A 24,583-nucleotide genomic window follows, 5' to 3' on the forward strand; every position below is an offset into this window, starting at 1 on the left:
TCCTGAATTGGCAGACAGATTCTTTACCACTGAGCCACCTAGGAATTATGGAATCCTTAGGTTTCAAATTATCCACTATAAGGATATTTAAAAGAAGTTCAGGGTACAATACAATGAGGATGTGAGGGTAAACAAATACAGAAGATATTTAAAACAGCAGTGCACCACACTTGGACCAGAACAGTTTCCAAAGCACAGCTATACCCCTAGAATTCTGCAAAATGACTAATGAGAAAGCCTTGCAATTCACAAAGCATATGAGCATGATGAAGGCTGTGGGAAGTCTTACAGGAAAAATGAGAAAGGTTTATCTTGTTTTAACCTCAAGCTGCACAGCATGTTGATTACAGAAATCTTGCTTCCTTCAACACCTATTTGACACCCCCTTGCCCCCCAGAATTGGGAGTGCAGAGAAATTTAGAGTTATGTTTCCATATTTTCAGTGCCCTTTCTTTGACTGTATTTTGAGGAAACACCTGCTGTCTTGACTTTTCTAAACATGAAACGGTAGGGCAGAGCACGGAATTCTTTAGGATGAAATCTGGTTCTCATACAGAATTACAGCAGATGAGAATAAGACTTACTGAAATTTAGAACAAGTTACTTTCAAGTACATTACTTGTCTCTGTATAGGTTATTGAGCCATGGATTTTAAAACCCTGCCTTAAACACTTCCAGATTTTTCTTCCTTCATTCAAAGCTAATGACCCAGAGAGTAGTTCCTTGCCTTGGCACTCTTTGACCTCTGCCATTTGACTTTCAGGTCCGTGTCTCCGGCGGGGAGGATCTCCACATCCCCCATCAGATCGGTTAAGTCTCCCTTACTTGTCCGGAAGGCTCAGACACCCACCATGCCCCCAGGCCCTGAAGTGCCTCCCCCTTGGAAGCAAGAGGGCTACGTGGCTTCATCTGAGGCTGAGATGAGAGAAACCACGGTGACTGGTGCTACTCAGATCAGGACAGAGGAGAGATGGGAAGGGAGATATGGGATCCAGGAGCAAGTAACCATCAGTGGAGCTGCAGGCGCCGCTGCCAGCACTACCTTTGCAGCAGGAGCTGTCGCCACTGGGGCTGCAGAGGTACTGCTAGAGCTTCCTCCCTCCTTTCCTGTTCTGGTTTCTCCCACCAGAATCCTGCCATTGAAACACAGTCTGTATAGGTTGAAGAAAAATGCATACGAACATAATACAACAGAAAGTGAAAACCAAATTTGGCTTATGCTCTGTGAAATGCTCTATGAAAATGCTCTGCCTGCATGCATGCTAAGTCACTTCAGTTGTGTCTGACCCTTTGCGTCCCTATGGTGTGTAGCCCGCCAGGCTCCTCTGTCCGTGGGATTCTTCAGGCAAGAATACTGGAGTGGGTTAGCATGCCCTCCTCCAGGGAATCATCCCGACCCAGGGATTGAACCCAGTTCTCTTATGTTTCCTGCGTTGGCAGGCGGCTACTTTACCACCAGTGACACCTGGGAAGCTCCACAAAAGCTGTGCTCTGTGAGATGTTTATAATTGTAGATTTTAGCAATGAATACCATATCGCTTAGCGGTGATAGATGCACATGTCTGTTTTACTCTTGATGACTTCGTTTCCAGTGTGTTTTGCATTTTCTACTGGGCATGTCATTTCAGAAACTAATATGCTTGCTCATTGCCAATCCAGGTGAAACAAGAAGCTGACAAAAGTGCAGCTGTTGCCACCGTTGTTGCTGCTGTTGATATGGCCAGAGTGAGAGAACCAGTTATCAGCGCTGTAGAGCAGACTGCTCAGAGGACAACCACGACTGCTGTGCACATCCAACCTGCTCAAGAACAGGTGGGCATGGGCCCAGGTTGAACAGATTTCCCAGTTGAACCAGTGTTCAGATTGTTTTGAGGGCGGCACTGAGCCCTCCATGGCCCAGACTTTTAGGACATTCTGAGCTGGTGGTCTGAGACTAGAGATGTTCAGGATACAAAGACTCTGTGTCAGGTCTCTGTCACGCAGCTCAGCAGGTAAGAGGTACCTCTCAGGAGGTCAGACAAGGTACCTAAAATATGGGGGCACGCCTGAGTTAAGATGAGTAAAGGGTGGCTGAGAAGTTAAGCTGAGCAAACGAGGTACACGGCACTTGAAGCTGTAGTTCCAGAACTCTTTCCAGGATCCAGGCAGGGAAACCATTATTTGAGGGCTGCCACTACGTTTTTCTAAGCTTTCCCTAAAGAGCTTTGCTTTTACTTTCCTCACAACCTATGTGACATTTGATTCATAGCTGAAAGGTGTTGTAAATCCAAGATCATTTCCCACCTCGTATTTGAATAGATTTTCTGTTATAGTTTAAAATCACTCTAGCTTTCCTCCTTATCCTCTCCTGTGTGACATTTATGTCTTTATCCTGATTTATCATTGTAACTTTTTATATAAGGCACATTACAGTGTTTCTTTTCTCTCCCCTGTGAAAATCAGATAAGAAAGGAGGCAGAGAAGACTGCTGTAACTAAAGTGGTAGTGGCCGCCGATAAAGCCAAAGAACAAGAATTAAAAGCCAGAACCAGAGAAGTAATTACGACAAAACAAGAGCAGGTGCACGTAACTCATGAACAGGTGAAAATGGTTTTTGATATGAAATTGTTGTTGCTGCTGTTATCAGTGTCAACACAGATAATGCTGTTTACAAGGAGAGGTGTTGTTTTGTGGGCAACATGGTTGTGTTCCTGGGTACTAGATACCAAAGTCTCTTAGAGTCCCTGAATGCTTCCCTTGTGTAGGCAAAAGGGAGCTCTGGGAACACACACTGGAAGTAGAGACAGGGGTCTCTTCTGCCCTGACGTGGAGATGCGCCGACTACCTATGAGGCTATGAGGGAGGGAGAACTAGATGCTGAAATAGGAAGAGTGGTAAAGAACAGCGAACCCACAGTGCTTTGAGAATAGCTTTGCAACTGCTTCCTGACTCGGGAAAAACATTTGAGCATGGATTTGAAATGAGGTGGAGAATCTGGCCCGCTCAGGGCAAATGACCAGAACAAAAGGTGAAAAAGACAGCCCCACGATTGGAGGCCTTCAGGAGCAGATTAGATAAGACCGCCTGATAGGGCTGTTGGCCAGCGCTGCCCATTGTCAGTTGGGTGGTTTGGGAAGATAACTTCCAAGCTTCTTTTAACCCTGAGATCCTGAATTTCAGTGATGATGGCCGAGAATGACAAAGAGGAAAATGGGGAAAACTGCCCCTCCCCCAGCACTCCACTTTCCCCTCACATACACCTTACGTGTCCAGATCCAAGCACAGTATTTTCTGGGCTTCCCAGGTGGCACTAATGGTAAAGAACCCACCTGCCAGTGCAGGAGACTTAAGAGACGTGGGTTTGATCCCTGGGTCAGGAAGATCCCCTGGAGAAGGAAATGGCAACACACTCCAGTATTCTTGCCTGGAAAATCCCATGGACAGAGGAACCTGGCAGGCTATAGTCCATAGGGTTGCAAAATGCTGGACGTGACTGAAGCAACTTAACTCACAAGGGTTTGGAAAACATTTTACCTGGGATATGGACAAAAATGTTCTCCCCATAATATCTCAGTTTTAGAAAGATTAAGTCTTGATATTCCAAACCTTCATAACATTTAGGACATTTTTCAAAGCAAATGCAAAAATATTGTATAAATGTGGATTATAAATCACCTATGCTTGATTTTTCATTTATAAAATTAAAGAATCAGTATTACTTGTAATGTCTTCCATTCTAATAGCCTATGTTCTAGGATTTCCTTTAGATGACAGAGTGGCACAGAATAATACGGCCATATACCCATTTATAAAAATTGGAAGTCTTTTTAAAGAAGACTACACTCTCTAATTCAAAGCAAAGAATGTTGAATCCATTTTTTTTCCTCTAAGCAGCCTAACTTATGGTTTAGACAAAGAGCATAGCGCTATTAATGAAAATGAGATCATTTTATTTAGTGGGCTCTCTGGAAAAAGACTTCTTTTATTTCCTATTTTGTTATATTTATTAAACATTATGTCAGCTTTCATTAGAAATCAGCAGACAATAAGGTTTGTTTTTATTGTTGATTTCAGATAAGAAAAGAAACTGAAAAAGCATTTGTACCAAAAGTAGTAATTTCCGCAGCTAAAGCCAAAGAACAAGAAACTAGAATAACTGGAGAGATTACTACAAAACAAGAACAAAAACAAATAACTCAAGAAACAGTAAGTCCAATTTTGTAAATGCCTTGTAATTTGTTGACAAATATCACATTCCAGACAGCTATGTGTTCCCTCTAACCAAAACCTCTACGTGTAGGAGTCTTCTGTGTATATTTTCTTTTTGTTTTTTCTCTATGTCTAGCATTGAGATTCTTTCATGATGGAAATTCTGCTCTCATTGCATAATTTTCCACTCAACTGATCAGTTTCAAGAAGACTGTCTATCAACTAGAATAGTTTGAGGCACGTCAATGACATTTCTAGAGCACACTTAAACAGAAGATAGTGATCACTCCAGCCCAGTTACCCACTGGTACAATCAGTTTTTCCATGCATAGCCCAAGCCCTGGGGCACTTAAACTGTAACGCACAAACTTTGTATAGTTGTAAGACATGCACGCATGTCCGCCCCCCTATACACACATACACCAGCTATGAACGCTGCAACTAAATATCAAGTGAAAGTGAAGAATTCCAACATCAGGGAAAACCAGTACTTGTAAGAAAGTGAATTTCTGGTTGATCAACAGTGACCCAGAAGTGTTTGCTGGTTTTATGCCATAGAGCCAAGTTGGAAAAACCTCAGTGTTACCAAAAGCAACTTCTCTCCCATGTATTGAATCCAACTTTAAAGGGCCTAGAAAGAGGTCCTTTCTTGTTCAAGTAGATTCTTTCATGTTCAAGTAGATTTCAGTGACACTGGGGTTGTTTCAACTTGTCCAGCCTCTCTTAATCTCAAGCTTTGTTGATCTCAGAACTACTTTTTTAAAAAGGTCCAACTCAGACTTAAAAGACTGGTCAGAGGCCATTGGATGAACTTTTCTCTCCTTACAGTGAGTGAGAGAGTTTGAATGCACAAGAACCTAGGTTGCATAATCAAGAGCATAGAAATCCTTGTTGCCATTGCAAGGCTGATAACTGGCAAGTTCAATAACCGTAGTTGTTTAGCCATTTGCCAGTGAGTACTCACTAAGTTCCCTAATGTGTCAATATATCTCAAAGATGAGAATTTTTCAGTTTCTAAGACAATTTACTAAGGGGCAGGTGGGCAGAAAAGAAGTCCATTTCTGGGTGTTAAACACAAGTGTAGGCCCTTAAAACAGAACTGTGGTATTTCCTCTCTCACCACTAAGCATTCTATATCCTCCTGAATGTTACAAAGTTAACTTGCCATTTCTCTTGTGCCTTTTGAAACTCAAACCTTTATTTCACTCTGAAAATCAGATAATACAGAAAGCTGAGACAGCTGCTGTGTCCATGGTGGTAGTTGAAACTGCCAAGCCCACAAAACTAGAAACAATTCTGGGAGCCCAAGAAGAAATTGTCACACAACAAGATCAAATGCACATAACTCATGAAAAGGTGACAATTCTTGCTGGTGTGAAATTCACTCTTGTTTCACTCTGTTTACAAGCCACCTACATTTTCATCCTAGGTCTTAAAATCATCACTTTTTCACCTTCTCTTCTTATAACTCATACAGGAAGCTTCACCATCTCTCAAGAACCTTTTGCTATCTGTCTAGCTTTCACCGCCACTTTTCACTCCTAACTTTCGTATTTCCTTTGGATTGTTACTAATATAATATTATCATTCATTTTAATATTTAACATGTTTCTATTGAAGATTCCAGTGTACAAGTCAATTGATATAATGCAAAATTATGTGTTATTGATGACTGTATTGGCACTTCCCATAAATTATGAGAATAATGTGAAAAATGCATCCTTTTATTGCTCATCACATTTTTTTGTTTTAGACTGAACTTACTTTGATATTGCTACTAATGAAACAATATTGATGGTCAAAGCAACTCAAATGACAAAATGTCCTTGAGTAGGAAGAAATGTTCTTCCTTTCTCAACTTTGAGTTACCTTTTTTTTAATTAGAGCTGAATGAAATTTAATGACCATTTTCTCACCTTTTTTTTTTTATCATATGAGCAGATATTGAAAGAAACTAGGAAAACAGTGGTACCTAAAGTCATAGTTGCTACACCCAAAGTCAAAGAACAAGATGTAGTATCAAGAACTAGAGAAGGCATCACTACCAAAAGAGAGCAAGTTCAAGTAACTCAGGAAAAGGTGAATACAGATATTCAATATGGGGAAAGTTCATCTTTAAACTAATTTCTAGTAAAACATTAACTGCGATGTGATATGAATTATTAATCTGTATTTTCCTTTTTGAATCTCCAACTAAAAACCACCTGGTGAATGTATGACTTTTTCTCATTACCTTTATCTGCACATTTGATTTTCATTCATCTGTAACATTTGTAATTCATTTTATTCACCATTATCCTTTGCATGAAGATTAGCATTTTTAGCCTGATTTCTAGAAAACAATATATGGAATCATCTGGAGATTTTTTTTTTTTGTAGTTAACATTTCTAAGGTTTGTGATTCCTAGTCAGTGTGTGCACACACTGCCCCAGTGAAAGTTAACTTCTCTTGTGTAGTTAACCCTGAATAACTTTGCCTTGCATCCCCACTAAGAGGGGGGAAGGGTCATTCCATATGAATCTAAAGCCCTGTGCAATTTAAACTTGATTTTACTGTGATAATCAGATGAGAAAGGAAGCTGAGAAAATTGCCTTGTCTACAATAGCAGTTGCTACTGCTAAAGCCAAAGAACAAGAAACAGTACTGAGAACTAGAGAAGAAATGGCTACTAGACAAGAACAAATCCAAGTTACTCATGGAAAGGTGACTATTGCTATTCCAAGTGTGAAATCCCCTATTATAATACACTGACACAAATCTCATGTGAAATCCTCTATTATAATACTTTAATACCAAGTCTCAGAATTTCTTATGAGACAGTATTAACCTAATTTATTTTTAGTTATACAATTGGAAAATTAAAAAACAAATTATTTATTATTGTTAATATTACTACATAGTCTTTTCCTCACTAATTGCTTTACTATTATTTTCCATTTTTTATTATTAATGTCTAGAATTCTCTAGAAGTTGATGATGGAAATTGCATGCAGGCTGTATAAAATTATAGTATTTTTATCTCTAGACTTGTACACATGGACCATTCAAAACTAAAAGCAGGGGTTTCATTAAGGTAGTCAATTTATGAATATATTTTTTTCACTTTTAAATATGTTACTTCTTGATTTTATGGGTATGAAGTTTCAGTTATGCAAGATGAGTAAGTCCTAGAGATCTATTGAACAACATTGTGCCTAGAGTTAACAATACTATATTGTGCATTTAAAGAGTAGACATCATGTTAAGTGTACTTACCACAATAAAACATGAAATTATGGGAAATAGGGAAAAAATGAAATTGCATGCAGGCTAATTTTAAGAAACACCATGGACATTTAAAAAAATATATATATGTATGTAAATAATGACTTACTGTCAAGAAGATATAGATTTTGAGGGGTTCATAAATTCAATATCTTACGTTGTAGAGTATGGTGTTATTTTAAGAAATAACCTATAATTTTCATCATGTGAAACTTTATCTTTTTTCTCTCTGCAAATATCAGATGAGAAAAGAAGCTGAGGAAATCATAATGCCTGCTATAGTAGCTCTCACTAACACTGAACAAGATGCAGTATTAAAATCTTGAGAAGAAATTATCCAACCAGAATAAATACACACAAGCTATGAAAAGGTGGTTTGTAGCATCTATTTGTGGCTATGAAATTTCCATGAATTAACCTACTTCCCATGAATCTATGCCTCGGGTACTGAGTAAACTATTTACCTAATTTTATTCTTTATTGCTAATATAGTAACTGGATATTAGCAACTAAAGTTTTTCAATTTCTTTAGTATCATAACATTCCTTTCTGTATTTCCCTCAATGCTGTTCTCTACGTCTACATCTTTAGGGTTTTTTCTGAGACACAATTTACGATCAGCTGTTAAACATTACCCAAGTCTAATATTGGGCTTCCCTCATGGCTCAGTTGGTAAAGAATCGGCCTGCAGTGCAGGAGACCCCGGTTTGATTCCTGGGTTGGGAAGATCCACTGGAAAGGGGATAGGCTACCCACTCCAGTATTCTTGGGCTTTTCTGGTGGCTCACCTGGTAAAGAATCTGCCTGCATCATGGTAGACCTGGGTTCAATCCCTGGATTTGGAAGATCCTCTGGAGAAGGGAAAGGCTACCCACTCCAGTATTCTGGCCTGGAAAATTCCATGTAATGTATGTATAGTCCATGGGGTCGCAAAGAGTCAGCCACGACTGAGTGACTTTTACTCCACACTCAAGTCTAATCTTGAATGGCATATCAACCTTTTTGAAGTCTCATTGACATCAGAAATTCCAATATGTAACATAACCTCATTTTTTTGTTTGTTCTGAATCCCACAAATTTGACTAACTTATTTTTGTTATTTAAAATTAGCTAAGAATGGAAGCTAAGAAAATGTCTACACCCAAAATAATAGTTACTAGTGCAAAATCTACTGAATCAGCCACACTGCCAAGAACTAGAAAAGGATTTGCTATTAAGCAGGAACAAATGTATCTTTTTCATAAGGAGATGAAAACTGATGCAGTGGAGGTGAAAAGCATTGTTTCATCCCATTTCATCATCAGTTCTCCCAACTTTTCATCCATCATGAGTCATTGTGCTTCTGCTGTTCCATTTATTTGCTTGACTGATCAACAGAACATTAGAGACAATTAGATTCAGTCCAATTCTTTCAGTGAAACAGCATTTCTAGTTGTGAAAAGTCAGATTAAATGACACTTTACTAATTGTTCTCAGCTTAATTTGATAGGAATTGAGATCTCCAATTCTAGTCTAATTCTTCCTGATTATCTAGTTTAGGAAAATATGAGGGATATTAGAGTCAGAAAGAAATAAGAAATAAAAGCGGCTGTCAGCCTAGAATACTCATTTGTGATTGTCCACCAAAATGAGGGTATGGGTCCACCAGCATATCTATATAGAGTTGATATATGTTAACTCAGGAAAAAACATATAAATACTTCCCCAATTTAAAATATCTTACCATAGTTAAGATTCTTTTTTTGCATAAGTTTTAAATTAAGAATGACATTCATCTATGTCAGTTGGTGAGTGACAGTTTCTTTGAACCTAAGATTTCTCATTATTAAAATAGAACAATTTATTTCATAGACTGGTTGAAAGATTCAAATGAGATATAATGTAAATATAATCATCTTACAGGCAAATTTGTTTATTTATATAAACAAATATAAATCTGTTGATAACATTTAAAACATCTCTAAAATTAAAGTCAACTTATGGCCCATGTGGTTTAAAAAAAGAAACAACCAAATGAACTAACTTAAACCACCTAATCCTCACATATATCTTACAGTTTGTTCTAAGATGCAATCTAAAGTGAAAATGGTATCTATCCTTCTTCAAGGCAGATTAGATTGTTTGTGGCTTCCTAGAAGGAGAGCTGGATGAAGCCTGTGATCACTAAAGGCCCAATTTCATCTCAAAAATACCTCATTTACATATTAAATGGTTCAGATCATTTACCATTTGAACAGATATATAGAGGTAGTACACTTGAAAAACATTTCAGATGCAATCTAGGTTCTACTTACAGCAGCAGAAAACTGGACACTAATAAAATATTCCAGCATTCTCTTAAACAGCACTGATGGACATGGTGATGTGATGTTTGCAATATGCTGTTTCCAAGTATTGCACAGAATCATAACATATGAGCCATATCAACTGGCTTGCTTTCTATAAAAGAGAAACTCCTTGCAAACTGTGTTCCCATTTGTGATAATCATATTCATGGAAATGAGAAAACAACATTTTGTTTTCCTTCTTCACTTGAACTTTCAATGGTAATGACAGTAAATTGAACTTTGCTGTGGAAGGTTATTCTCTTGAATCCAAATAGGATAACACTTTCATTTTCATCTCAGCATCTTCATTCATGTGTTTTAAGAAAGACACTTTCTAATAAATTAAAAATTTCTTATCTCTAGGGAATCATAAGTAAATTAATATGTTCCCTGTGTGTTCACAAGCTTTCTTGTTATCTCAGATTTGCATGTGAGTATACAATGCTGCAGCAGCTGATGTTTTCTGGATGGGACTGTGACAGTATCTGAGGGCATTTTTATCATCACTGACATTGCACCTACACTAGACTGAATGATTGGCAATAAGGAATAATAAATTAAGATAACCAGCCCCAAAGTTCTGACTTCACAAGTGCTGTCTGTCTGCCATGGACAAAATACTGGACAAACTCAAAACTTCTTTACTATTTTATACACATATTGTGTTGTCCTGTGTTGTGTTTGTGTGATTTAATGTCTAATTAAGCCAGGCTTCATAGAGGGTATCTAACTAGATGTCTACACATTATAATGATCAGTGAAACATTAAGTTCCTAAATGCATTTCTAAGTCACATTTCTGGAGACATTAACATAGTTATGTAACATAGGCACCATCTGCCCATCACGCCTTATAGGCATTTGTCTTTTCTCGATGACTATCCTAGGAGGAAAGTCCCAACCTGACTTTGACATTACTGAGTGTTAATTCTGGAAACCTTGTCTGCAGGTGGACGTTGGGAAAAAGGCAGAAGCTGTAGCAACAGTGGTTGCTGCAGTCGACCAGGCCCGAGTTCGAGAGCCCAGAGAACCTGGGCATGTTGAAGAATCATACGCTCAGCAGACCACTTTGGAGTATGGATATAAGGAGCACATTTCCGCCACAAAGGTAGCTGAGCAGCCCCCACGTCCAGCCTCAGAGCCCCACGTTGTCCCTAAAGCAGTCAAACCTAGAGTGATCCACGCTCCTTCTGAGACTCATATCACAACTACTGATCAAATGGGAATGCACATATCATCACAGGTGAGTTTGGACCCACTGCCTGTTTCTGGGAAAGCAAGCATAACTACTGTGGTCATCTGGTGAGCAAGGGCTTCACTGAGTTCCATTTTCATGCAGATCAAGAAAACTACAGATCTAACAAGTGAAAGATTAGTCCATGTGGATAAACGTCCCCGCACAGCAAGCCCTCACTTTACTGTTTCAAAAATCTCTGTTCCTAAGACAGAACATGGATATGAGGTAAGAAGTTAAAGAGCATGACAAAGCAATGTTAGGCTTAAAGGAAGAAAGTAGATGTGTGATATGGAGGATCTTTGGTAAAGGCAGTACAGGCTTGTTTTTGGTGATGTCTGTTTACCCTCACATAGATTCCGAAGCCCCTAAAGTTCGATTACTGGAACTTGCCCAGCAGAGTGAGCCTAGGCTATCAGATGGTTATCTGACACCTCTGAGAAGACACAAATCCACACAGGCTTCTCTCTGTTTCACATTTTGTAAAAGGTTCAGTTCAGTTTTCCTTATGCTGTGAGATATTTCAGAGAGACATAAATGAGAATTGATACAAATACTAAAGACAGACATTGAGAAATCATGTGTTTGTATACTCAGGATAACAAGATGGAGATGTGTTACCGTGTGGTGGTTGGGCTGGACTGTGGGATCACACAGGCCTGGATTAGCACCCTAACTCTGCCCCTTATTAGCTCTATCATCAGGAACAAATTAGTACAAGTGAAAACTTTAGTAAGTTGACAACATCTAATAATCCTCAATATTAGTCACAACTATTTTTATTTTGAGGTTTCCCAGGTGGTGCTAGTGGTAAAGAACCCACCTGCCAATGCAGGAGACATAAGAGATGTGGATTCAACCCCTGGGTTGGGAAGATCCCCTGGAGGAGGGCATGGCAACCCACTCCAGTATTCTGGTCTGGTGAATCCCATGGACAGGGGAGTCTGGTGGGCTACAGTCCATAGAGTCACAAAGAGTCAAACACAACTGAAATGACTTAGCAGGCACACATTCTTATGTTACACACCCAAGTCATAGAATCCAAACTTTATATGCTTCAGAGAATTATAAGGTATATTTAATACCTGCATTTGGGATAATCTCAAATACCCAGACAGCAACAGAATAAAGAGAGTAAGGAAACCCTTAAAATATTCTTCTAAGCTTTTCCACTGTCACCTCTCACACAGATTTGTGGCCAAAGCCTAAATGTTCTATTTTAAAGTAGTTCTTAGGAATTAACCAAGTAGTTAAAATTTTTATTATTTTTGAATTTCCCACTGTTGTATTTTCAAACACTGCTTCCTTGGCATGACTTAAGTGAAAATCCATGACCAAGTTTTAGAAGACCTTCAGTCCCTTTATGATAAGAGCATAAACTAAGAAGTTCTAAACACAACTGTATAAGGAAGACTTTCAAATGTATTTTAGAAGCTGGCAGGAATGATAGTGAGCTTTATTACTGGCTTATCTCTGACTTTTCACTAACTGTAAAAGTGATAATGAGAACATTAAAAAGGGGACCACATAGAAAATTGACTCAGACTCACCACAAGAGTGCTAGTGGCAAAGGACTTCTGAGAGGCGACTGGGATGGCAGTTAAGTGACTATTTTCTGACTCTTTCTATTTAGGCATCAATAGCCGGTACCGCTATTGCCACATTACAAAAAGAGTTGTCAGCCACACCTTCTGCTCAGAAGGTCACCAAATCTGTGAAGGCACCTACTGTGAAGCCTGCTGAGGCTAGAGTGAGAGCAGAGCCCACTCCTTCACCCCAGTTCCCCTTCGTAGAGACACCAGAGACTTTTAAGAGTCAAGCTGACATTGAGGTGAAGAAGGAGGTTGGGGTGAGCATCACTGGTGTTGCAGTCCGTGAAGAGCGCTTCGAAGCACTGCATGAGCGTGAAGCCAAGGTTGGTTGGTCACTGGAGCCCCTGCTGTCCCTTAATCCATTCCCGCGGAGCAGGACCAGGCACTAGGCCAATCTGTGCTACAGAAGTGTTCAGCCAGGTGTCCTGCCTTCCTCCATTGCTCAGACTTCATTTTATCCAGCACAGTATGAGTCAGAACTCTTCTTCTTGAATTATTTTTATAGTTTTGCACGTGCTAAGAGTTTGAGACTCCCCCTAATTTCCTGAGCATTATGTAACATCCTTTGTCAAAATTGTAGGTAACAGAGACAGCAAGAGTACCTGCACCTGTGGAAATCCCTGTTACTCCACCAACGTTAGTCTCGGTGAGTAAAGTTGATAGTGTTGGATCACATGACTATCTAGTCAAATAATGTTCATATATGCAAAGATCAGCTTCTCAAACTTGAAAATTCCATGAGTGTGTTTGCAAGTATTTATTTTAAGACAATATACTATTAGGCAAGGAGAGGGGGAATTCTGTGTGACAGCCTCAATCACGTATCCAACAGATTCGATGAGTTTCTGTTATGTGTAAGGCATGATGGCAAGACTAGTCTAGCCCTCCTTGAAATCTGTCTTACTATCTGAAAAAAAATGTATGTAAATAAGCATAATAAAATATAGAAGGTGATAAGCACTTTAGTAGAGGGAGGGTGCAAAGGAAAGTTCTATTACTTCCAGTTGAGGATAGCATGGAAAGCTTTGCTGAAGAGGCAGCATTCGCTGCTGAGCCTTCAAGCTTCGTTAGGATTTGAATATGTGCAAACAACAGAGGTTACAGGGATGCCCTTTTATATGACATCAGTACAGTTCCACCTTATGAAGTTGGAAATACCTTACATTTATTTCAAATTGGGAGTATTCCAATTTCCAAAGGAGTTTATTTACTGATAGTTCCACAGTCTTGATTTTAAGAAAGCATTTTATGACAATTAGAAGGTATGAGGTCAAACCCCCACATTTGGTACAACATATAGAGATGATTCGTTAATCTGCACACATATCAACACTTCCTATTTCTTCTTTCTTTAGGGCTTAAAAAACGTGACCGTTATTGAAGGTGAATCTGTCACCTTAGAGTGCCACATCTCTGGATACCCATCCCCCAAAGTGACATGGTACAGGGAAGACTACCAGATAGAAAGTTCCATTGATTTCCAGATAACCTTCCAGAGTGGAATTGCTCGCCTGATGATTCGTGAAGCCTTTGCAGAAGACAGCGGGCGGTTCAGTTGCACTGCTGTGAATGAGGCTGGGACCGTCAGCACATCCTGCTATCTAGCTGTGCAAGGTCAGTGGCCACACCCCCACTGACCTTCCACACACTCCTCCCTGTCACCTGACACTTCTTTCTACATACTTGATAATGGAGTCCCCTTTTAGAATTGAGGGGTTAATTACGGGCTCAACTGCTAAGGAGAGGTCAGTAGTGAAGCGAACTAAATACCTGACTTTAACAAGAGAAACTTCTGTCTTCTTCTAGTGTCAGAAGAATTTGAAAAGGAAACAACAGCTGTGGCTGAGAAAATTACCACAGAAGAGAAACGGTAACACCTTCTTTTGCTAATAAGTTTTCATTGTAGTACAGTTTTGCTTGGTTAGTCCCTTTCGTGTTGGCAAATGGCAGTCCAGAAGCTAATATGAAGGGCATTCTCTTTCCAGCTTCGTCGAATCAAGAGATGTGGTAATGACTGATACTAGCATCACAGAGGAACCAGCAGGGCCGGGAGAACCTGCTGCTCCTTTCTTTATTACAAAACCAGTGGTCCAGAAACTGGTGGAAGGTGGGAGCATTGTATTTGAATGCCAGGTTGGTGGCAACCCGAAGCCCCATGTCTACTGGAAAAAGTCCGGTGTTCCTCTAACCACAGGATACAGGTATTTTCATGGTTGAATGATAGAGCTTTCTGTGATTTGTCTGATAGGTTTATGAAGCCAAGAGAGAATAGTATATAGTTACCCCACCCTCAGAGGTAGGGTCTTTTGTTATAGAGCCTTCATCGTGTGCTTTGAAGTGTTTTCGTGTTTTCATACAAAGTCTTATTGAGAAACAGAGTTATGTGACAAAAGTGGATGGAAGATATATACTGTATATTCTGGTTTGATTCACTTATAGTGCTGGTGAAATAGAGAAAATGATGTGGAATTTTTACACACATAGAACATATTTTTCCACCAAGGATCTGAAACAACTTTCAATAAAAAGGCATAATAATTAAGTCACTAAAAGATAAAAGATAAAAGAAAAAGGGTAATTTTTGAAGAAAGACTGGTTATATGTGAAAATCTATGCTAATAAATTTGCAATTGAATATAAAATTCAGCTTTGAATTTCCTGCAACTTAATCTAAAAATGTATCCATCATATCTTAATAAGAAGAAATATAGTGTACCAAAGACTTAATATTGAAATGTTTAAAGAAATTTATTGTTTTCATTATTCATTTGATCTTCACATAAAACAGTGAACAAAATAATGAGCAAAGAGAAATATCTTAGTATTTAAATGACCTCATCATTTGCTAACATAAACACTGAAGTCTCTTATTTCCATACAGTTGATTCTAGTGGTATTATAGTCTATTATTTATTTTGAAGAATATATGACTATTATTTAAAATGAAAATTTTAACTTATTAGGCCTTTATTACTCATGTCCATGCATTTCGCTCAATTTTTAGCAATCTTGTATTCTATGGTGGAGCTTAGTCCCATGTTTAGGATCACTGAATTTTATACCACAGATCCACATAAGGCTTATTTTACTCACATAAGGGTTATTTATGAACTCTTTTGTTTGTTCATTTCCATAAAGATACAAAGTGAGTTACAACAAACAAACTGGCGAGTGCAGGCTGGTGATTTCGATGACTTTTGCTGATGATGCTGGAGAATACACTATTGTTATTCGTAATAAGCATGGAGAAACTTCGGCATCTGCCTCCTTGCTTGAAGAAGGTGAGTGCAACCCTAAGTAGTTCCATGTGCATGAGAAGAATGGAAATGCAGGGAGGAAGCAGTGCTGCATGATTGTCAGAAGTGCTGCTGCAGCATTCCGGTTTTGATACTGGCTCTGTCCACATGCGCCCTCCTCTTGGCCTCAGCTGTATAGGAAATGTTTTAGACCACATGGCCTCAAAAAACGTACCAGTACTAAACTTCAAAGGTTCTAACAATAGTTTATTTTTGGTGCATTCATTTCTAAGTATATAATGACTTTGAACTTTCCCAGCAGTTCAGTGGTTAAGACTCTGCCTTCCAATGCAGGGAGTGCAGGTTCAATCCCTGGTCAGGGAACTAAGATCCCACATGCCATGTGGTTCGGCCAAAACAGTAACATTAAATTAAAAAATGAAAATGTAAGGATTCTAAATCCCATGTCCCTCTAGATCTAGACAGATATTAGTGAGTGCAATGAAGACAGTGGAGAAATTGGAGGGTATATGTCCTGCCTCAAGGGGTCAGTAGCTCCTCACCTCCAATATGTTGTTGCCAGGCACACATGTACCAGGCTCAATGTTGCTAGAGCTTCCAATGGTTTTTTTTTTTTTAAAGCTAGAAATCAGGATTTTCAATATTCATAAGTAATTTGGAAAAAAAAATGTGTAATAGCACGTACCTGTGGGTCTCCATTATCTTTGCCAAAATGTTCATTTATAGTGGACCATCCTATGTTCTGTACAAAACCCCTTAGGATTAGAATATTGTCCCCATTGCGCAGATGAAGCACTCAAGACCAAGGAGGATAAATGAATTGCCAGAAGTCACATGACAAATTAGGAAGACCTCTAGGGTTGATCCCAAAGGACTGACTGCTAATATAAAATTTTTTCTACAATAGTAGTGGCTGCTTTGACTTATTAATGTAAGTTTGGGTTTGAAATTCAATCTACTTAGTCTATCCTGAACACTTTGATAGTAAAATTTGGAAAATCTGGCTTTTGTTTATCAACTTTCCATAGGCTAGGACTTGCTTGAATGAACAGTGACATGAGGCTTTTTCATAAGAACATTAAAAATTAACTCATGTTCTTAACCCCTAGCTGATTATGAGTCACTGATGAAATCCCAGCAAGAAATGCTTTACCAAACACAAGTGACTGCATTTGTGCAAGAACCTAAAGTTGGAGAAATAGCACCTGGATATGTATACTCTGACTATGAAAAAGAGTATGAAAAAGAACAAGCCTTAATTAGGAAGAAAATGGCCAAAGATACTGTAATGGTCAGAACTTTTGTGGAAGACCAGGTGGGTATAACAATAATGACCAAGTAAATCACTCCACACATTATTCTTTCCTCCCGCAGTGCCCCTGTTTTTGTTTGGTATTTTCATTTTTGAGTGATGGGCCAGGGTTATACTACTATAAGCAGGTCCAGGCTCACTGCTGATGAGCTTCTTAATCTTCATAATATTAATATGTTGCACATGTGACTTTGGAAATAAAGATTACATGTAAGTAGGAAAAACAATTACTAAAACAACAAAGCTCATTACTGCCGACATTTTTTTCATTGGTAGGATAGACGTCATATGTATAACCCATACTCTTAGAATACCATTGTCCCAGACACCACAGCATGAACTTCCAAAGATGACTGGAAGGCAGATTAAAAAATAATGACTCATCTAATTATCACTGAAAAACAAATAAAAAAGCAAAAATAAAATGCTTCTAGATGTTTCTTCCTGTTAAAAATTTTAATCAAACCTTATTTCTGAAAACATATACTCGTAAAGAATTTCTATCAGTCAGCAGATATCTTTTTAACAGATTGTCATCTTTTTTACTGCATAGGAATTCCACATTTCTTCCTTTGAAGAGAGACTTATTAAAGAAATTGAATACAGAATAATAAAGACTACATTAGAAGAACTTCTTGAAGAAGATGGAGAAGAAAAGATGGCAGTTGACATTTCTGAATCTGAAGCTATTGAAGCAGGATTTGATTTAAGAGTCAAGAACTATAGAATTCTTGAAGGGATGGGTGTTACATTTCATTGCAAGATGTCTGGGTATCCTTTACCCAAGGTAAAATATAAGCATTGATCATACCTCCATGCTACAATAAAGACACACATAGACTATAGTGTAACTCCTTTATCTAAATTTTATTTACATGTGCATGATATTATTTGCAGATTGCATGGTATAAAGATGGCAAGCGCATCAGACATGGAGAGAGATACCATATGGACTTTCTACAAGATGGCAGAGCTAGTCTGCGAATACCTGTTGTTCTTCCGGAAGATGAAGGCATCTATACTGCATTTGCCAGCAATATTAAAGGAAATGCAATTTGCTCAGGGAAATTGTATGTGGAGCCTGCTGCCCCTCTTAGTGCTCCAACTTACATACCCACACCAGAGCCAGTGAGCAGAATCAGGTGAGGCTCATAACAATTCAGGTTGATTAGTATTTAAATTGTTTAAAACACCAAATATCTCAGTAGCAAATTGCTGTCATGTCGTGGGGGGTATGAAGGCTGAAATAACCCGAAGTCTACCATTCTCAGTACTGGCAATTGCCCAATTTTTATTTTTTACCCCTGTGTAGAATGAGCAAAGCATCTTTCATCATGTATCATATTATCTGTTTTGCCAGTGCCATAGCTAATATAGTGAAGGCTGTAAAGAGTTGTTTAACATCTGATTTTACATGTGTTATCCCTAGTTTATGAGGAAAGCATGGCAACCCGTCCATGGGGTCACACAGAGTTGGACACAACTGAACCAGTTTAGCATGCAAGCATGCATGCGTGGCAACCCACTCCACTATTCATGCCTGGAGAATCCCATAGACAGAGGAGCCTGGTGGACTGCAGTCCATAGGGTCGCACAGAGTCTGACACGACTAAAGCGACTTAACACAAGCACACATCACTAATTTATACAACAACCGTGCAATGGAGGGATTATTGTTGCTATTTTGGGAGTGAGAACACTAAGTTTCTGTGACCCTGTGAAAATAGCCTTAGTTCACCCAGCCTGTGTGGTGGTGCCAGAACTTGAAATCCAATCCAAGCCAATCTGGCTACAATGTAGGGTTTGGGACTTTTTTCAAATATCTTTTATTTGTTTTTCCTCTTCTGGGGTATGTAAGTTATTTTTCTTTTTCCATATTTATGTTGGTGGTATTTAACCAACCAACATTTATTGAAATATTTTGTTAGTTGTACCAAAAAAGTTCAGTAACTCATTAAATCCAGTTGGTGAGGGAGCGACAGTATTAAGGACCAGTCTAAGATTTTGAGGATGGGTTCCCGGCTGTGTTGAATAATTCCTGACTGGGATTGATGGTATAGACAAATATAGTTTTGGGAGCAATAATAATGTATTCCGGTTTGGATCCCAATGAGTTTGAGGTACCTTTTAATATACAAAGTAAATTCTAAAATAATGTTAAGAAAGAAATTTATTATGGTGAGTTTTCTCTATGCCTCATAAAAATATTCTTTTTTGCATTTTGTTTTTCAGATCCATCTCTCCACGTTCAGTGAGCAGATCTCCGATACGCATATCCCCTGCTAGGATGTCCCCTGCACGGATGTCCCCTGGACGCAGGCTGGAGGAAACAGATGAGTCACAACTCGAGAGACTGTATAAGCCAGTCTTTGTGTTGAAACCTACTTCTTTCAAGTGTGTAGAAGGACAGACTGCCAGATTTGACTTAAAGGTTGTGGGTCGACCCATGCCCGAGACCTTCTGGTTTCATGATGGTAAGTGTAAGTTTTCGCTAATAAATTATTAAACGTAAAAATAAACTTATCTGTGTGTCTAACAACTTTTAAAAACAACTATTTTAACGTGATTTCTTTTTTGCTTATTTGTATGATAGGCCAGCAAATTGTCAATGACTATACCCATAAAGTAGTCGTTAAAGAAGATGGCACCCAGTCACTGCTTATTGTCCCTGCAAGCCCCGATGATTCTGGGGAATGGACGGTGGTTGCCCAAAACAGGGCAGGGAAATCTTCAATTTCAGTGATTTTAACTGTGGAAGGTATTTACTCTGAAGATTCAAAATAAATAACCTTATCACTTGGGTTTTAAACAGGTAGTTCAGCCCTACTCACTCAGAATCACAACCTTTTTCTTTCAGCTGTGGAACATCAGGTAAAACCAGTGTTTGTGGAAAAACTGAGGAATCTCAACATAAAGGAAGGTTCCCGACTTGAAATGAAAGTCAGAGCTACGGGCAACCCCAATCCTGACATCGTGTGGTTGAAAAACAGTGAAATCATTGTACCTCATAAATATCCCAAAATCAGGTAAGTTTGCTTGAAAAATAATAAAACTAAACTCATTACACAAATCCAATACTCAAGGAAGTAACAACTACTTCTGTATTGATGATTTATTTTCCACTTTTTATAGAATTGAAGGAACCAAGGGAGAAGCTGCCCTTAAAATCGATTCCACTGTCAGCCAAGACTCTGCCTGGTACACTGCAACTGCTATTAATAAGGCTGGCCGAGACACTACACGATGCAAAGTAAATGTTGAAGTTGAGTTTGCAGAGCCTGAGCCAGAGAGAAGATTAATCATCCCACGAGGGACATATAGAGCAAAGGAGATTGCAGCTCCAGAACTGGAGCCTCTCCATTTGCGATATGGCCAAGAGCAGTGGGAAGAGGGTGACCTCTATGACAAAGAAAAGCAACAGAAACCATTTTTCAAGAAAAAACTCACTTCCTTAAGACTCAAGCGCTTTGGGCCTGCCCACTTTGAATGCAGGCTGACACCAATTGGTGACCCAACGATGGTGGTGGAATGGCTCCATGATGGAAAGCCACTGGAAGCAGCCAACAGGCTCCGCATGATCAATGAATTTGGGTATTGTAGCCTTGATTATGCAGTGGCGTATTCCAGAGACAGTGGTGTCATTACTTGCAGAGCTACTAACAAATATGGAACAGATCACACATCTGCTACCCTTATTGTCAAAGATGAGAAGAGTCTTGTGGAGGAATCTCAATTGCCTGAGGGGAGGAAAGGCTTACAGAGAATTGAAGAATTAGAGCGAATGGCTCATGAAGGTGCCCTTACTGGTGTGACAACTGATCAAAAAGAGAAGCAAAAGCCAGACATTGTCTTGTTCCCAGAACCAGTAAGAGTACTGGAAGGGGAGACCGCCAGATTCCGTTGCCGGGTAACAGGCTACCCTCAGCCCAAAGTTAACTGGTACCTTAATGGGCAGCTCATCCGTAAAAGCAAACGGTTCAGAGTCCGCTATGATGGCATTCATTATCTGGACATCGTGGACTGCAAGTCTTATGATACAGGTGAAGTCAAGGTCACCGCAGAAAACCCTGAAGGTGTGATAGATCATAAAGTAAAGCTTGAGATCCAACAGAGGGAAGATTTTAGGTCTGTCCTTAGGCGAGCCCCTGAGCCAAAGCCCGAATTTCACGTCCATGAACCTGGGAAACTTCAGTTTGAAGTACAAAAAGTAGACAGACCTGTTGACACCACTGAAACCAAGGAAATTGTGAGGCTGAAAAGGGCTGAAAGAATCACCCATGAAAAAGTGTCTGAAGAGTCAGAAGAGCTGCGTAGCAAGTTCAAGCGCAGGACTGAGGAAGGCTATTATGAAGCCATTACAGCTGTGGAGCTCAAGTCTCGTAAGAAGGATGAATCCTATGAAGAGCTTCTAAGGAAGACAAAAGAAGAACTTCTCCACTGGACCAAGGAGCTAACCGAAGAGGAGAAGAAAGCCCTTGCTGAAGAAGGCAAAATCACTATTCCAACTTTTAAACCTGACAAAATTGAATTAAGTCCTAGTATGGAGGCCCCCAAAATATTCGAAAGAATCCAAAGCCAAACAGTGGGCCAGGGATCTGATGCACACTTCCGCGTCAGAGTGGTGGGAAAACCTGATCCTGAATGTGAGTGGTACAAAAACGGTGTGAAGATTGAGCGCTCTGACCGAATCTACTGGTATTGGCCCGAAGACAATGTTTGTGAGTTGGTCATAAGAGATGTGACTGCTGAGGACTCTGCCAGCATCATGGTGAAAGCCATCAATATTGCTGGGGAAACCTCAAGCCACGCATTCTTACTTGTCCAGGGTAATTTGAATTTCTTTCATTTGATGGATCTATTTTTATTTATCTGTGAATATCTAATAGTGTATTGTCTTAATTTTCTTTTCCATTATCCAAATTGTGTATTCAACTTAATGTACTTTATCCCCCCCTTTTTCTCTTGTAGCCAAGCAATTGATCACTTTTACACAGGAATTACAAGATGTTGTTGCTAAGGAAAAAGACACCATGGCAACTTTTGAATGTGAAACCTCAGAGCCATTTGTCAAAGTGAAATGGTATAAAGATGGTGTGGAGATTCACACAGGAGATAAATATAGGATGCATTCTGACAGGAAAGTTCACTTCCTCTCCGTGCTGACAATTGACACATCTGATGCTGAAGACTATAGCTGTGTGCTTGTGGAAGATGAAAACGTGAAAACAACAGCTAAACTTATTGTCGAAGGTAGTAAATAATGATTTTGTTGTTTACTCAAGTTTTAGAGTTACTTTTATTATGTGATAAAATTACCTATGCAATTTTCACCTCCTAAAAAGAATTACCTATGAATTAAATATAAGCTTCATACCAAGAATCATGACTGTATAATACTAATTAAGAATATTGACAATTGGGAGGTTTTTAAAGTGAGGGTTATTTTGATGTCTTGTTTTTAAAATTTTTTTGAATTATAATTCCATGCTTTATTAAAAATAATTTAAAAATTGAAATAACTCCTTTTATTGACAATTTATTTCTCAGTCCATAAGTTAGATATTAAGAATATTCCTGATAGGATAGGGAAGATAAGAGATTTACAGGAAATTTAATTTTTCATCTAAGTCTAGATACGTAACTCTCCAGAGAAATTAACTTCTCCTTATCTCATAATTCAGGTGCAGTTGTTGAGTTTGTGAAAGAACTTCAGGACATAGAGGTTCCAGAATCATTTTCAGGGGAGTTAGAATGCATTATAACCCCGGAAAATATAGAAGGTAAATGGTATCATAAGGGTGTGGAGCTTAAATCCAATGGCAAGTACACAATTACATCTCGCCGTGGACGTCAGAACCTCACAGTCAAGGATGTGACCAAAGAGGACCAGGGAGAATACAGCTTTGTTGTCGATGGGAAAAAGACAACCTGTAAACTAAAGATGAAACGTAAGCCTCCTCCTTCTTTTCAGCCTATAGCAAGCATCATTATGGTTTATTGATAATAAATGGTCATAACGTTCTTTTCTCTCCCCATATTTTCACAGCCCGCCCCATTGCTATCCTACAAGGACTCAGTGATCAAAAAGTCTGCGAGGGTGACATTGTTCAGCTTGAAGTTAAAGTCTCCTTAGAGAATGTGGAAGGTGTCTGGATGAAAGATGGCGAAGAAGTGCAGCCAGGCGACAGGGTTCACATTGTGATAGACAAGCAGTCACACATGCTGCTTATCGAAGACATGACGAAGGAGGATGCTGGCCATTACTCCTTCACCATCCCTTCCCTTGGACTGTCGACCCATGGGCGCGTCTCTGTCTACAGTGAGTGCAACTTACACAGTCTTATATCTACGCTGTCAAGCGAGCATGTATTTCCAACAAAAATTTGTATTCACAAATCTTTTGTATGTGTGGTTTTGCAGGTGTTGATGTGATAACACCTTTAAAAGATGTTAATGTTCTTGAGGGCACCAAGGCTGTGCTCGAATGTAAGGTCTCAGTCCCTGATGTGACCTCTGTTAAATGGTACTTAAATGATGAACAAATCAAGCCTGATGATCGCGTGCATGCCATTGTCAAAGGCACTAAGCAGCGACTTGTGATTAACCGGACCCATGCTTCAGATGAAGGACCTTACAAGCTGGTGGTTGGCAGAGTTGAAACCAGCTGTGATCTGTCTGTAGAAAGTAAGACTTCTTCCATCTCACTTAATATTGTCTTAAGCATTCTATTTTCCCCAGTGTAATAGTAACCAAGTGATGATTATATTTTTCCCCCAGAAATTAAAATTATCAGAGGTCTTCGTGACCTTACCTGTACAGAGACCCAAAATGTGGTCTTGGAAGTTGAACTGTCCCACTCAGGAATTGATGTCTTGTGGAATTTTAAGGACAAGGAAATCAAACCCAGTTCTAAATATAAAATTGAAGCTCATGGAAAAATATATAAGTTGACAGTTCTAAATATGATGAAAGATGATGAAGGAGAGTATACATTTTATGCTGGAGAAAATAGGACATCTGGAAAACTTACCGTGGCAGGTTAGGACATTTATAAATTATAAGTTCTTTTAACTTAAGAAATCATTGCCCGTTTCCTTTCTTATTCCCTGCAGTTTCCTGCTTGTGTTGTTGTCAACCAGTAATCCCGTCAACACTGTTCCCATCAGCCTAAATTCGAAATATTCTTCCAGGAAGTCATAACTCAAATGCCCTCTCCTCTGCAAAACCTTCCTTGATCTTCTCATTTGTAGATCTGACTCCTCCAACCACAGTATCACTCTGTGTTTCTTTCATGACCCATATTCGTATATTTGTTTTATTCTCCATTTCTTCTTCCCACACTTGAGCAGATACCTCCAAAGTCTGGAGTTGCTTCTTTCTCATCTTCATATAATCCAATACTTTGTAGA

General features: G+C 39.1%; 1 protein-coding gene across 1 annotated transcript in view; it reads left to right on the forward strand.

Moving 5' to 3' along the window:
- Positions 1–24,583, forward strand: part of TTN (titin) — a 274,932-nt gene that overhangs the window by 10,905 nt on the left and 239,444 nt on the right. The window contains exons 7-33 of the mRNA XM_081579499.1: positions 764–1,079; positions 1,660–1,812; positions 2,443–2,580; positions 4,054–4,185; positions 5,407–5,544; positions 6,130–6,267; positions 6,755–6,892; positions 10,729–11,022; positions 11,119–11,241; positions 12,647–12,928; positions 13,186–13,251; positions 13,961–14,219; positions 14,412–14,475; positions 14,591–14,806; positions 15,744–15,886; positions 16,972–17,177; positions 17,728–17,961; positions 18,072–18,316; positions 19,407–19,648; positions 19,768–19,932; positions 20,032–20,200; positions 20,307–22,000; positions 22,143–22,424; positions 22,856–23,122; positions 23,221–23,493; positions 23,595–23,858; positions 23,952–24,212. Coding sequence (XP_081435625.1) covers positions 764–1,079; positions 1,660–1,812; positions 2,443–2,580; positions 4,054–4,185; positions 5,407–5,544; positions 6,130–6,267; positions 6,755–6,892; positions 10,729–11,022; positions 11,119–11,241; positions 12,647–12,928; positions 13,186–13,251; positions 13,961–14,219; positions 14,412–14,475; positions 14,591–14,806; positions 15,744–15,886; positions 16,972–17,177; positions 17,728–17,961; positions 18,072–18,316; positions 19,407–19,648; positions 19,768–19,932; positions 20,032–20,200; positions 20,307–22,000; positions 22,143–22,424; positions 22,856–23,122; positions 23,221–23,493; positions 23,595–23,858; positions 23,952–24,212 — 6,902 coding nt within the window. The remainder of the gene's footprint in view (positions 1–763; positions 1,080–1,659; positions 1,813–2,442; positions 2,581–4,053; positions 4,186–5,406; positions 5,545–6,129; positions 6,268–6,754; positions 6,893–10,728; positions 11,023–11,118; positions 11,242–12,646; positions 12,929–13,185; positions 13,252–13,960; positions 14,220–14,411; positions 14,476–14,590; positions 14,807–15,743; positions 15,887–16,971; positions 17,178–17,727; positions 17,962–18,071; positions 18,317–19,406; positions 19,649–19,767; positions 19,933–20,031; positions 20,201–20,306; positions 22,001–22,142; positions 22,425–22,855; positions 23,123–23,220; positions 23,494–23,594; positions 23,859–23,951; positions 24,213–24,583) is intronic.

Source organism: Giraffa tippelskirchi, chromosome 3, assembly GCF_054371585.1.
Source record: "Giraffa tippelskirchi isolate mGirTip1 chromosome 3, T2T-mGirTip1v1.2.pri, whole genome shotgun sequence".
Classification (NCBI taxonomy): domain Eukaryota; kingdom Metazoa; phylum Chordata; class Mammalia; order Artiodactyla; family Giraffidae; genus Giraffa; species Giraffa tippelskirchi.